General features: G+C 44.2%; 1 protein-coding gene across 1 annotated transcript in view; it reads left to right on the plus strand.

Annotated features, from left to right (window-relative positions):
* LOC103544746 (Fc receptor-like protein 5) overlaps positions 1-12,454 on the plus strand; it is a 56,267-nt gene extending 43,813 nt beyond the window's left edge. The window contains 7 exon segments of the mRNA XM_070606758.1: positions 2,232-2,510; positions 5,500-5,778; positions 8,626-8,904; positions 9,364-9,471; positions 10,149-10,176; positions 11,166-11,248; positions 11,451-12,454. Of these exon segments, the coding sequence (XP_070462859.1) occupies positions 2,232-2,510; positions 5,500-5,778; positions 8,626-8,904; positions 9,364-9,471; positions 10,149-10,176; positions 11,166-11,248; positions 11,451-11,530 (1,136 nt within the window). The 3' untranslated portion in view covers positions 11,531-12,454.
* The last annotated feature ends 780 nt before the right edge of the window (positions 12,455-13,234 follow it).

A 13,234-nucleotide genomic window follows, 5' to 3' on the forward strand; every position in this document is an offset into this window, starting at 1 on the left:
GTATTTTTCTGAAAACTGTTAATTGAATGGAGAATTAGTTTGAGAAAACAGTACAGAACACAGAGTAGAAAGATACAGAAATAAAGACAAAAAGGAAAAAAATTTAAATATGGAGATCAGAAAACAGAGACCCCCATAGGTGGATAATTAAGAGTCTTTAAGTTAGAAAACCAAACTGAAGAGAAAAGCAAAGCTCAAAGATGTAACAAAAATTTTTCCTAAGTGAAGAAAACTTTAACATGTAGATGAAAAGACATATCCTAATGAGGTTATTAAATTTCAAGGTTAAAAATATAGTGTGTGTGTATGTGTGTGTGTGTGTGTGTGATCATGGCAAAAGAAAAAAGCAGCCGTCATCTCAGAAAGAAAAAATATTGTTGGTCTTAGACTTTCCACAGAAGTCAGTGCTAGAAGAGAAAGGGGTGGTGTCCAGACTTGCACTTTCAGGGGAGGAATGAGAACTGGGAACTTTACGTCAAAGCAAAAAGGCGTTCTCAAACACGCAGGGACTCAGGGAACTTAGGACCCATTAACCCTTCCTGAGAAAATTACTTGATGACAAAATCCAGGCAGCCGAGCTATGAATCAGTTTAAAAGACTCAAAATGAGGAAATTGTGGTATGAAATGTGAGTACTGAATCTATTTAAATCAGGAGTTCTCAGCCATGGCTGCATATTAGAATCACCTAGGAACTTTGGAAAAAAACTTACACTAAGCCCTCTCCAGACCAATTAAATTCAAAGTCTCTCAGATGGGGACTTAGAATCCATATTTTTTAATCACATCCTCGGATGAGACTATTGTTCAAATGGGGTTGAAAACCACTGATTCAAATATAAAAAGAAAGGTTAATCAAGTGTGAGAATTATAGTTAAGAATAGGAATCAAGTATTACTAATGCTGAAAGTGTAAAAAATATACATAACAAAAAAATCAGTTGGTCAGAGAGAGAAGAAATAAAAGAACAATAATTTTCTCATAATTATTATTTCGTAGAGGAGAACAAAAAAGAATTAATGTGATAATTTTGAAAAATTAATGACAGATTTCGAAATTTATATTTTGCAAATAATTTGAAAACTTTACAGACAGTCACTCATCATTAATAGCTTATAGTTCATAGGGGCCGGCCCCGTGGCCAAGTGGTTAAGTTTGCATGCTCCGCTGCGGTGACCCAGGGTTTCACCAGTTCGCATCCTGGGCGTGGACACGGCACCGCTCAACAGGCTACTCTGAGGTGGCATCCCACATGCCACAATTAGAAGGACCCACAACTGAAAGTACAACACACAACTATGTACTGGGAGCTTTGGGGAGAAAAAGGAAAAATAAAATCTTTAAAAAAAAAAAAGATTATAGTTCACTAGTCATCCATGAAAAGTCAAATAATAGACTGTAGGGCTGCTAGAGTGACCTGCTCAGATGGACAGAATGAGTGAATTGTTCAGATAGAATAACTGTAGAGTTTAAGACTAGGAAAAGAGAATAAGTAATGAAAATAAACTTCTACTTTTATAAGACTATAGCTGATCGCTGAGTTGGGACACTGAAACTCTTGTAAACCAATAGTGCAGTGTAAATTGGTACAAAGTTTTTGAAGAACAATTTAGCATTAAATATCATTATTTGAAATGCCTATATCCCTCATCTCCAAAATTTCGCCTATAAGAATTATTTCTTAAAAAAGCATGCACAATGTAAAATGATATATATACACAATGGTTCCATGTGGCATTATCTGAAATTAGAAAATAACTAACCTAAATATCCGTTAAAGGGGAATTGCTCAAATACATTACAGTAAATCCACACAATGGAATGCTTTGTGATGGTTAAAAATAATCAAGGAATGTTTACCCCAAATTATCAAATTCTAAATTTAAGAAAGATGCATTTTATTTTGTGTAAATTATGTCCTAGTAAAGCTGATTTTTCAAAGTGAATGAGATAGATCTTTAAGTAATAACACAGAAAGATGCCCAGGATATGTTGCAAAGAGGAAAGCTCAGGTTGTAAACCAGTATGCATATTGTGAAACCATGCACTTGTGTGTGTGTGTGTGTGCTGTGCGTGCATGTTCATGTTTGTGTGTTGATATGAGTGAGTGTTCTTAAACAGAGAACAGATCTAGAATGTGTCACTAAATACTCAACAGAATTAATCTCTGGAAAATGAAAATAAAAGAAATAGGAAAATATACTGGTGTCAATTACCTCATTTTTGCTCTCAGTTCCAGTGTCTCGCCCCGTCCTCACCCTCAGGGCTCCCGGGGCCCAGACTGTGGTGGGCGACGTGGTGGAGCTTCACTGTGAGGCCCAGAGAGGCTCTCCCCCGATCCTGTACCAGTTTTATCGCAATGATGTCACTTTGGAGAGCAACTCAAGCCTCTCTGGAGGAGGATCTTTCTTCAAACTCTCTCTGACTGAAGAACATTCTGGGAACTACTCCTGTGAGGCCAACAATGGTCTGGGTGTCCGGCGCAGTGACGCAGTGTCACTCAGAGTCACAGGTATGTTGACCCTCCAAACTATAGTACAACCGGGGAAAGACCATCTCCCCCTTTCCCCAATAGCCAAGATTGGAGGTCCCACAGGGCCATTTGCTGTGTGACATCATAGTAGGCCTCCATTCGAGAGTTCTGGATTCTACATTTCCAGGAACTTGCACCTTCCCTCTGTGTGCTATGCCTTTCCTGGTAGCAAGTGTGCAGCCATCGTGACCAAACTCACCTAACATAGGAATAAAGGCTTTCAAAACAGAAATTACGTCCCGGTCAACCCACAATCAGCAGGGAAGGAAATTAAGAAGTTCAGCATATCTGACCTCAGAGGAGATTTAGTTCGGGCTTCCACAGTCTGTCAATCAATCCAAAGGCCAACTCATTCTCTCAGTGGCTCATGAGTTTCTCTCTAGCTTCTCCTGCACCTGTCCCACAGCAGCTCAGCACCCGACCCAGAACCCTTGCTAAAAGACTTCCCAACATCATTCTCCTGACTTCTTATATGTCCCTAATACACTCAGCTAGAGCACTGTCTCCCACCTGGCCCTGTCATAGGCTGACCTCCAGGTCATGTCCTCGCATGTCCAGGCTCATAGTCTAGGTGGTCTATACCCTACATTCTGCCATCATTCCATGACTCTAATGTCCACATGGATGATCCACTCAACACCATGGCTTGTCATTCTCTCCACATCAACCACCCACTCCCACATTCACACAGCACTCCAATTGTCTGACCACAACCTCCTATCCTTCTACTCGCTTCTTCAACTCTTCCAATCACTATTCTTCTCCTATATCCCCAGAACCCTCAGTTCATTAACACCTCTACTCCCTCTGAGGCAATGACACCCTCCACTCTCACCACCATATTGGGTGTTTGTCTCTGTATCCATCCAGTGACTCATCCCTCCTCTTTCTAAGGTATAGAAGAGAGAACTCTGTTGCCTATGAAAAATCAAAATCTCCACCTGATCTCTAGATTAGATCTTTCTTGCATTCTCAGACACTTTGCACAACTAATTATCCCTTTCTATTGTATGTTCCCCAATATAGGATCTTTCACATTGACATTTAACATGCTATGTCTCTCCCATGGCTAAGAAAAACCCCAACTCGATCCTACTTATGCCTCCAGCCACTGCTCTATCATGGCTAAATTTCTAAACAGGGTGAGCCGCATAGATTGTCTCCCTTTCCTTGTTACCCACTGTATTCTAATCCATTGGTTTCTTCTGACCTATCTACCAAAATGGCTCTCATAAGGGTCACCAATGACCCCCAGAACTTAAAATCCAATGGCCATTTTCCAAACCTCATCTTACTTGAACTCTCAGAAATAGCCCACATTGTCCATCTTTTCTTGCCTCTTGACCTTCCTTTCCATTTCTTCAATGACTCCACCCTCTCCTGGCTCTCGTCTCTCTGCCCTCCTTCTCAGTCTCCTTTACTGGCTCCTCCTTTTATAGACAAACTAAGTGTAGGTCTGTTCCCAAGCTTTGTCTTGCATGCACCCTCTTCTCTTATCTGTATTCTTTCTCTGGATGATCCTGAGGATGTCATCTATAAATGAGTCCTAAGCTTCTATGTCCAAAGGAGACCTCCCACCTGAACACCTGCATACACCATATTTCCACTCAAATAGCCTAAAAGCTCATGAACCTGGATATCTCCAAAACTGAACTCATCTTGTTCCTCCAGACCCGTTTCTCTCCACATGTCCCTACCTCTGTCAAGATACAGCCAGATAACAGCCAGATAGCTTTTACCCAGACATACAAGGCAAAGCCCAGCAGTCTTCCTTGACATTTTTCTCCCTTGCTCTTCATAGCCAGTTAATCATTAAGTCCTGTGGATTTTACTTCCTAAATATTTCTTGGATCTTATTTCCATCTCCACTACCACTCTCCTAGTCAAACCTACCATCACTCAAATTATACTGCAATGCCACCTCTCCACTGCACTTCTAACTACCTCTCCACTCCACTTCTGTCCCACTGCAATCCATTTTGCAAACTGATGTCTGAATGGCCTCTTAAAAAGACAAATTTTATCATTTCATGCCCCTGTAGAGTGACACTTATAGACTTCCTATTCTTCTGTGAAGAAAGATCAAAACCCTTATCGTGGCTCCTGAAGCCTTGTCTCGCTCTCCAGCCTTCTATTTCACAGCAGTCTTCAGACACTTCTCTTAGCATTGTTGTCACCTTGTTTGAATAACTCAAAAGTTCCAACCTTCTTCCAAACTCAGGGCCTTTGCACATACTGTTTGCCTTCCTGGTGCATTCTTTGTATCCCTCTTCACCTAGTTAGTTTCAAATGTCACTTAATGAGGGAATGTTCACTGACTAATCCATAATATGTTTAGTCCCTGAATTATACATTTCATAGCACCCTATTCTTTATTTTATATCAATTATCAATGTTTTACTTCTACATTTTTTAATTTAATTTCTGTCTATCATCTCCTCTAGATGGTAGGCTTCATGAGAGCAGGGACTGTGTCTTTCCCACTATTGATTCCCCAGAAAATAGTGCCATTATTAATTGCTCATTTATTTTTATGAATGAATTAATATAACAATGAGCAAATGAAATAATCAATATTCATTCTCTTGTGGGCCTCATTTCTGATCCTGCCCAGGCTCAGTTACATCCTTGGCTTTGTCAGCAACAGGTCTCTCCAGTTCCTTACTTTTCACTAGCTGACCTCCTTTTTCCCAGCTGTCTTTTGACTTCTCAGACCCCAGGGTTACATTTCATCTTTCTCTTCAGATTCGCCAAACACACTTGAGATTGTGTGTCCGGGCACTGCAGACTCCACAGAGCACTACACAAGTGTTGCTGTTTCTTCCAGTCTGACGAAATTATAGCTGAGTTCTGAGTGATGCCACAAGGTCATTAAAAACTGAGAAAAGCAGTTCCCTGTTTGAAATGTCTCTCCTACGGAAGAGCGTAAACAGTAGGAAGTGATAATTAACTATTTTCTCTCCCTCAGTTCCAGTGTCTCGCCCTGTCCTCACCCTCAGGGCTCCCAGGGCCCAGACTGTGGTGGGGGACATGATGGAGCTTCACTGTGAGGCCCATAGAGGCTCTCCTCCGATCCTGTACCAGTTTTATCATGAGGATGTCACCCTGGGGAGCAGCTTGGCCCCCTCTGGAGGAGGAGCATTCTTCAACCTCTCTCTGACTGCAGAACATTCTGGAAACTACTCCTGTGAGGCCAACAATGACCTGGGGCCCCAGCGCAGTGAGATGCTGATGCTCAATGTCTTAGGTGAGTTGGTCCTGCCCACCAGCAGCACAAACAGGGACTGACTGCCTTCTCTCCCAAGCAGCTGAAATGCGGCTCCAGCACTCCAACCTGCTCTAAGTACCCCGGCAGACCTCCTGCCCACGGAACCTCCGTTTAGAAGTCTAGGACCTTTCCTGTGGTTTTGGTTTCAGAAACCCAGACCTCCCCAGCAGCACAGTTCAAGCAGTCCTCCTGAATGTGTTCCAAACTCACTAAAAATGCAAAGAAGACTTTCCTAGAACATACACTGTATTCCTATCTGCAGTTATTATACAAAAGGGAAACTAAAGAATTCTGCCTACAGCTGTGCCTGTTCCAAAAAATGTTTGGCCATTCCTTGTCCTGGTTTTTCTCTCATTGACTCCCCACAAGTCTCTACTCTTGAGTTTCTTTCATTACTAGGGGTATAAACAGGCCTCACATTTCCATGTCAAAAATTCTATGTTGACATTAGCTGCGTGCACTGCCTTTTGGGAGACACAACCAGTCCAAGTTAGTTTTCAAAGTGATTCTTAAAGCAATGGGTACAGAGGGGACCAGCGCAGAGAAGGTGAGAGCTGAAGGATGTGGAGTGGAAATGGCCAGCCATCAATCAAATTCCTTCCTTCTCTAAGCTGTCCTTTGATCCCCTGCCTGTAAGTGTAATCGCCAAGGAAAACTGCTTCTTATGAGCTCTGAGTCTGTTTTGTGATGACCCCCTACAGGCCCAACCTCCAAACTCCTGTATAGGGAGATGTGAGGTATAGCAAAAGCATGCTAAAGGCTTGAGATAAATGTTCTGAAGATAGCCAGCTGGATGTCCCCGGCCAAGAATATTTCCCTAGACTGACCTCAATTTCCTCACCTATAAAGTGGGAAAATCAGATGTGGCGGACATTATGGCCATCCTCAAAGCCCTAGAATCCTATGAGTTTGCTGCACAGGGAATATGGAGTATTTCAGACTCAAAGGTCCCTGGAAGGAGACATGAGCAGGAATAGCTGGGGGTCCCTGCTTCTGGGGTACATCCCGGAAAGCAGGATACCGTGAAACGGCATGTAAATGCCCCCGGAGATAGCTAAAGCCAAATGCAGATGGATGCTCTTAGTCTGCTTTGGCTGAGTGCCTGAATATAATAAAAAATAGCGACAGCCACAGGAGAAGCTTGGTTTGGGGATGCCAGCTCAGGATTCAGCATCTCATCAAGGTGGCCAGTGCAGGCATCTCTTTGGCATCCAGGAGGCAACTTGATTTCAGATTTGATTTTTTCCATTCAACCAGGTCATTCTTCTGCCCCCACTGACAGGCAGCATCCACCTCAGCCAGTTTTCCTCTGTGATTCATGGGGATTCTTGCCACATGGTTTACATCCACCACACGACCATGCACCACTGACCAAGAGCTGCTCCCTCTCTCTTCACAACACAGTGGACCAACACATCATACCTCCCACACTCTATTCATGCTTTTTTGCTCATCCCCACTCCTTTCCTTATATGATTGCCTGGTACAAATGCACATTATTTCTGAGGCTGCTATCACACCTAAGGGACTTCTTGCCAGCCTAATTAAATTTTGTCTGAGTCCTAGAAGTTGAAAACGGGTCATGGAGAACTGCAAGATAAAGGAATATTTCTTGTTATCATCGTACCCACCACCATCACCATCATGATCATCTTCATTATCATCAACACTAACTGAGCCCTGGCGTGTGCCATGTCCTGTGTTTAGTACCTGATGCGCAGCTTCTCATTTAAGCTTAAGGATCAACCAGTGAGGGTTTGCAGAAGAGTTAATGGAAGCTTAGAGAGGTGAAGTAACTTGCTTACAGACCCAGCTGGCAATGACAAAGTCAGGTTGAAACATGGGCTTATCCAAGTCTTAACATACGTTGACTGTATGAGGTTTCTTCATCTTTTGTGGCCACATTTTAACAAACTCTTGAGTTTTTAATAATTTGTTATTGTGAAAGAATACATAAATCTTCAGGATAAAAAAATCACATGGTACAGAAGGGACAATATGAAAAATACATACCTCTTTCTCCTTGTGTGGACACATCCACATACTTCCAAGACTTCACCACTGTTGATAGCTCCATGTATATTTTTCTAGAAATAATCAAATATATTATAAACATAAAGGCATAAGATTTTTCACAAAAGTAGAATCATATTACACATATAGTTGCACAACTTGCATTTTTCAATTAAAAATACATCTCGACTTTAGTTTACAAAATACACCCCAGATATGCTTCATATTTTATTAGCCAGACAACTAGGTTGTCTCTCATTTTTACCTTTTATAATAATCCTACAATAGAAATCCTTGTACAACCATCTTTGCATATCTTCTGTCAGTGTCCCTACAGGAAAGAGTCTTTGAGGTAGATTTGCTGGGTCACAGTTTACGTGCATTTTAAATTTGGTAGATATCACCAAATTGCCATTCAAGGAATGGTCTCAAATTTGCATTCCCATGGACAGCACATGAAGGCACCTGTTTCTCTACAACCTCCTCAGCGTTATCTGTCCCGGTGAGCTTTGTCAATCCAATGGGTGTTTTCATTTGTGTATATTCAGTTAGTAAGGAAGATGATAATCTTTTTATACTTTTATCGGCTATTTGAAGTTTTTCGTGGTTCATACCCTTTCCACACTTTTCTGTTGGCTGTTCTTGTGCACTGACAGCTATTTTTAGATTAAAGTTACTAGCTTTGGCTGTCATATGCATTTCAGTCTATTTTCCAAATTGGGACCTGACTTTTGCCATTTGTTTGAGATGTTATTTGTTCACTTATGAATAGATTGGAAGTAGGAACTTCCATTGACGTTTTGTCTCCCTCAGTTCCAGTGTCTCGCCCTGTCCTCACCCTCAGGGCTCCCGGGGCCCAGGCTGTGTTGGGGGACGTGGTGGAGCTTCACTGTGAGGCCCAGAGAGGCTCTCCCCCGATCCAGTACCGGTTTTATCGCAATGATGTCAACTTGGAGAGCAACTCAAGCCTCACTGGAGGAGGATCTTCCTTCAACCTCTCTCTGACTGAAGAACATTCTGGGAACTACTCCTGTGAGGCCAACAATGGCCTGGGTGTCCAGCGCAGCGACACAGTGACACTTTCTATCACAAGTAAGTTTCCTACGCCCATGCCATAGATGTGGAGAAAATATTTCCTCCAAAGATTCTCTGATAACCGTCCTGATGCTTGACCAGGACAGTGCTTCTCAGGCACAGGTACACAAAGCTGGCAGTTCTTTAAATTGTTGTTTTCTGCAGTATTTCTGGAGTGATAGTACTGGGGCAGGAGAGAGGGGCCAAGGAGGATCACTGAATTTAATGCCCTTTGCTGGTGCTGTCCATCCTGACCTTCACCCGTTGCCTCATCAGCAGAGATGAGCTTCCGCACAAAGAGAAGAGCCATTTCCTGTGCCACACCAACACCTGCTTAGCCTCAGGAACCCTCGTCCCCTAGGTTTATCCTCTCTCCCCATGCCCAGGCATCCGTTCTGACCCAGGGGAAGCAGGAGTCCAAGACCACAAGCCTCTCCCTCTGGCTCATGCACCGGTTTTCACCTTCATGGCTGACAGGGAGCAGAAGTGGCCCTGTTGCCACAGGTGTCACCGGCGGACTGCTCAGTGTGTTGGGCCTTGCTGCTGCGGGACTGCTGTTTTATTACTGGCTCCCAAGAAAAGCAGGTGGGTAACTCCCTGGCTAACCTGTGCTTGAGTCTACGCCCTTCCCATCTCCATTCCCTCAGGCTCCTGCTGCCTTTGTAACCGCCCCCAAGCTCTCAACAGCTCCTCCCACCACTGTCCCACAGTCCCCACTTTCCCTCTAGGTCCCCCAGAATTTGTCTTTACCAAACGCACAGTTTCCAAAACAACCCTATTGAGCAGAAGATGACTTGATTAGATGTAGTTTATTCAACACCATAAGCTGCAGTGTACTTACCTCTCTCCACTTACAAGATCATCCCCAAAGAACGCGAAGAGGAGAAGAAAGACTCTGAGAAACAGGAGTGAAAACAGGAACCAAATGGGATTTGATAACTTACTGATTTCTTAAATGTCCATTATTTTCATAGCTGATCAAGTCTGCTTTCCCACCTGTAGCTACTGACCATTGTTCTTTACAAACTCCAGGTTGAAGGATTATGGATTGTGGGTTCCCCTTTCACATTATAACTCTACCCCTCTGGAAGTCAGGGGCCATAGTTTTTGCCCAATCTGCCTCCTCCCTTGGATGTAGAGAAGAAGGGTTCACACCTGAGTGAAGCGACTCCTGGCAGGTTCTGGGCGAGCCTCCTACAAGCTGTGCTCCTTGTGAAGTCTTCCTTCTCCCGGATCCAATGCCCCTCTGCTTTCCTTTGCAGGAAGAAGGCCTACCTCTGACCTCTCCAGGTAAGAGCTAGGCTGTATTCCTGTGTTTAATGAAATGACCACAGGGTATAAAAATGGAGTTGAGTCTGGTTACTGCTGAGAGCACAGTCACTGCTTCATGTCACTGAGATGGATTGTGTCAATCTCACGTTGCCACCACTCTTGGGATATCTTAAGGCAATTCCCAGGACCTCCCACAGCCTTAGCCACGTAGGACCTTTTCTTGCATCAAATATTGATGCTTTTTATTTTTTAACTTACATGCTTGTACCACTGTTACTTGGTTGCCTGAGTGATCACTATGACCACTGAATCTGCCCAAGTCTTCAGATGATCTTAGCTTAATCATCCTGGAAAGTCAGGGTATGGCCAACCTAACCAATACCTATTGTGATGAGACCCAAGAGGATGGAGTAACACAAGTTGGCCACTCAGAGAGACCACTCTGCCAACAGGAGGTGGTGCCTGTGGAGAAGAAGCTGCCATCTTGGATCCCAAAGGCTGACTTTAGGAGGCACACCATAGCTCACAACTATCCCTGGGCAAGCCCATGGTAGCAGCATCCAAAACATACAGGCTTCCTCAGAGCCTTTCTAATTACTGATTTCTCTGAGATCCTCATCTCTCTGAGAGTGGAGGCATTGGAGCCCGGTTTGAATATTGCTCTTTCCCTTTCTCGTTACATAGCATTGAGTAAGTCACTTCACCTTTTGGAAACTCCATCTTTTTCATCTATAAAATAGGGATAACGATAGAATCAACAAGAACTAGCTCAGTGCCTGGTATATACCAAGCGTCCGTAAAGTCTGGAAACACAGATAATATTAATTTATCATAATTCATAGGATATTAGTCCATAGTAGTCCATAATATAATAGCCCATTTGTTATGTACTCGTCTATGTTTCCAGCCTTGGCAGCCACCCTGTGGTAAAGACTCACTAACAGGGAATGATCATTATAGCTACTTTGTCAGGGTTCCTGGGAAACATCAAAGTTTCTGTCTCATAGGAGCCCTTCAAACTCAGACCCCCAAGAGCCCACCTACCACAGTGTACCAGCCTGGGTAGAACTGCAACCAGTGTACAGCAATGGTGAGGAGCGGGGACCCTCCATTGGGCAGGGACTGCAGGGTTGATCCGGGAAGGGGTGGGACAGGAGATGAAGATGGGACTATGTAGAGGCATGTAGGGCTCCAGTCCCCACAGAGGACAAGCTCTAGCTGCGGGAGGAGGAAGTAGCTCAGACAAGAGGCAAGAACCTTAGAATCCTCTCAAACTTCAACTTCTTTCCAAGTAAATCCTGAAGGAGAAGACGTGATATACACGGAAGTCCGGAGCATTCAGAAGGGAAACAAAAATGCAGGTAAGGCCTGAGGACCCTTGATTTTGACAACCCAGCCAATTGCTCAGTCTCCACCCTTTCAACAGGTCTGGGCCAGCCAGACACAGAGCCGCCTCTCACGCTGGGTCCCTGGGCTTCTTAACTGGTGCCCACCCACACTAAGGTGTTGATCCAAGCCCACCATGGAGTGCTGCTTTCTCCATTCTCCACAGATACCTAAGCATAAGCCGAGTCACAAGGCCATCACCTTGGGCAGTCACTTAACCTCTCAGAGTTTCAGTATCCCCATCTGGAAAATGAGACAAAACTATTATTCCCTCCCAATCTGTATCAGTTTGTTAGTGTGCTGTGGCAAATGGCCACAAACCTGGTGGGACTAAACAATACAAGTTTATTATCTTACCTTGCTGTAGGTCAGAGGTGTGACACAGGTCTCACTGGGCTAGGAAACAAAGCGACAACAGGGCTGCGTTCCTTTCTGGAAGCATCAGGGGAGAATGTATTTCCTTGCCTTTTCCAGCTTCTAAAGGACACCCCCTTCCGTCGCTCATGGCCCCTTCCTCCATCTTCAAAGCCAGCAAGGTTGCATCTCTCTGACCATCTTCCCTGGTCAGATCTCCCTCTGACCACAGCTGGGAGGAGTTCTCTGACTCTCAAGACCTCCTTAAAATCCCACTTGGAAAATATCAAGGTCCTTAGTCTTAGTCACATCTGCAAAGCCCCTTTTCCCTTCTAAGGTCCCATTTTCGCACGTTCCAGGGATTGGGACATGGACGTCTTTGGGAAGGGGGCACTATTCTGCCCACCACATCATCTCACAGGGTGACTGTGAGGGTCAAATGAGAAGACAAGGAGGAAATGCTATTACAACAGCGGTGTAGTAAGCAGCTTTGAGGATGACTCTATGCTGGTTGTCTGGCCATGTTGTCATCTTTACTCAGGGTAGATGGTCCTCGGTAGTGGGTCCCAGCCTGGCTTTGAACCAACAAGGACATACACCCTGTGCTGCTGCCACACAAACCTCTCGATTTCCTGTCTGTACCACTTCCTTTCAAGCAGCCGTGACTTTGCACATGCCATGCCTTTTCCTACTAACTTTTCCCTTTTTTCCTCTCTGTCGAACTCACTCATCCTTCAAGACCAAGTTCAAATGTCAAATGAAGCCTCACTTTTCCTTCTGGGTTTCCATAGCCTTTTGAATCGACATTTCTTGTAGTCCTTGCAGGAGTGTGTGTGTTTGTGTGCATGTGCATGTGTGTGTGTGTGTGTCTGCTTCCCTTCCTGGACTATTTAAAGCCTCTCCAGTATCGAGTGTTATGACTTGCTCTAGTTTAGAATCCTCCCCGCATCCTCACATACCCCAATGCACATCACAGGGTCTGATAAATCACAGATGCTCAATTCCTAGTGAAACAATGAATGGGCAGTGGTGTGGAATGGGACGTTTCCTGTTTTCTCAGAGTAACACTTAAAGCCCCAATGCTGAGCTCAACAGTTGATAGTTACCCACATGTTCTGAAGAGCAGCTTCTAGACACACCCCCACAGGATCAACTAAGAAGTGGCCACACCACTCTTGAGCACTTCCCTGGCTCCTCATATATCCTTTATGAGCTGATGTCTAGAGTTCACTAAGGATGATGATAGGGAAGGAGATGGTGATCCAGTGAGGGGCGCTGGGCATTTTACCTCCCATCTGAACTCCAGCCAGGGGAAGACAGGACCCCTAGATAATTG

Source organism: Equus przewalskii, unplaced genomic scaffold, assembly GCF_037783145.1.
Source record: "Equus przewalskii isolate Varuska unplaced genomic scaffold, EquPr2 contig_12893, whole genome shotgun sequence".
Lineage (NCBI taxonomy): Eukaryota > Metazoa > Chordata > Mammalia > Perissodactyla > Equidae > Equus > Equus przewalskii.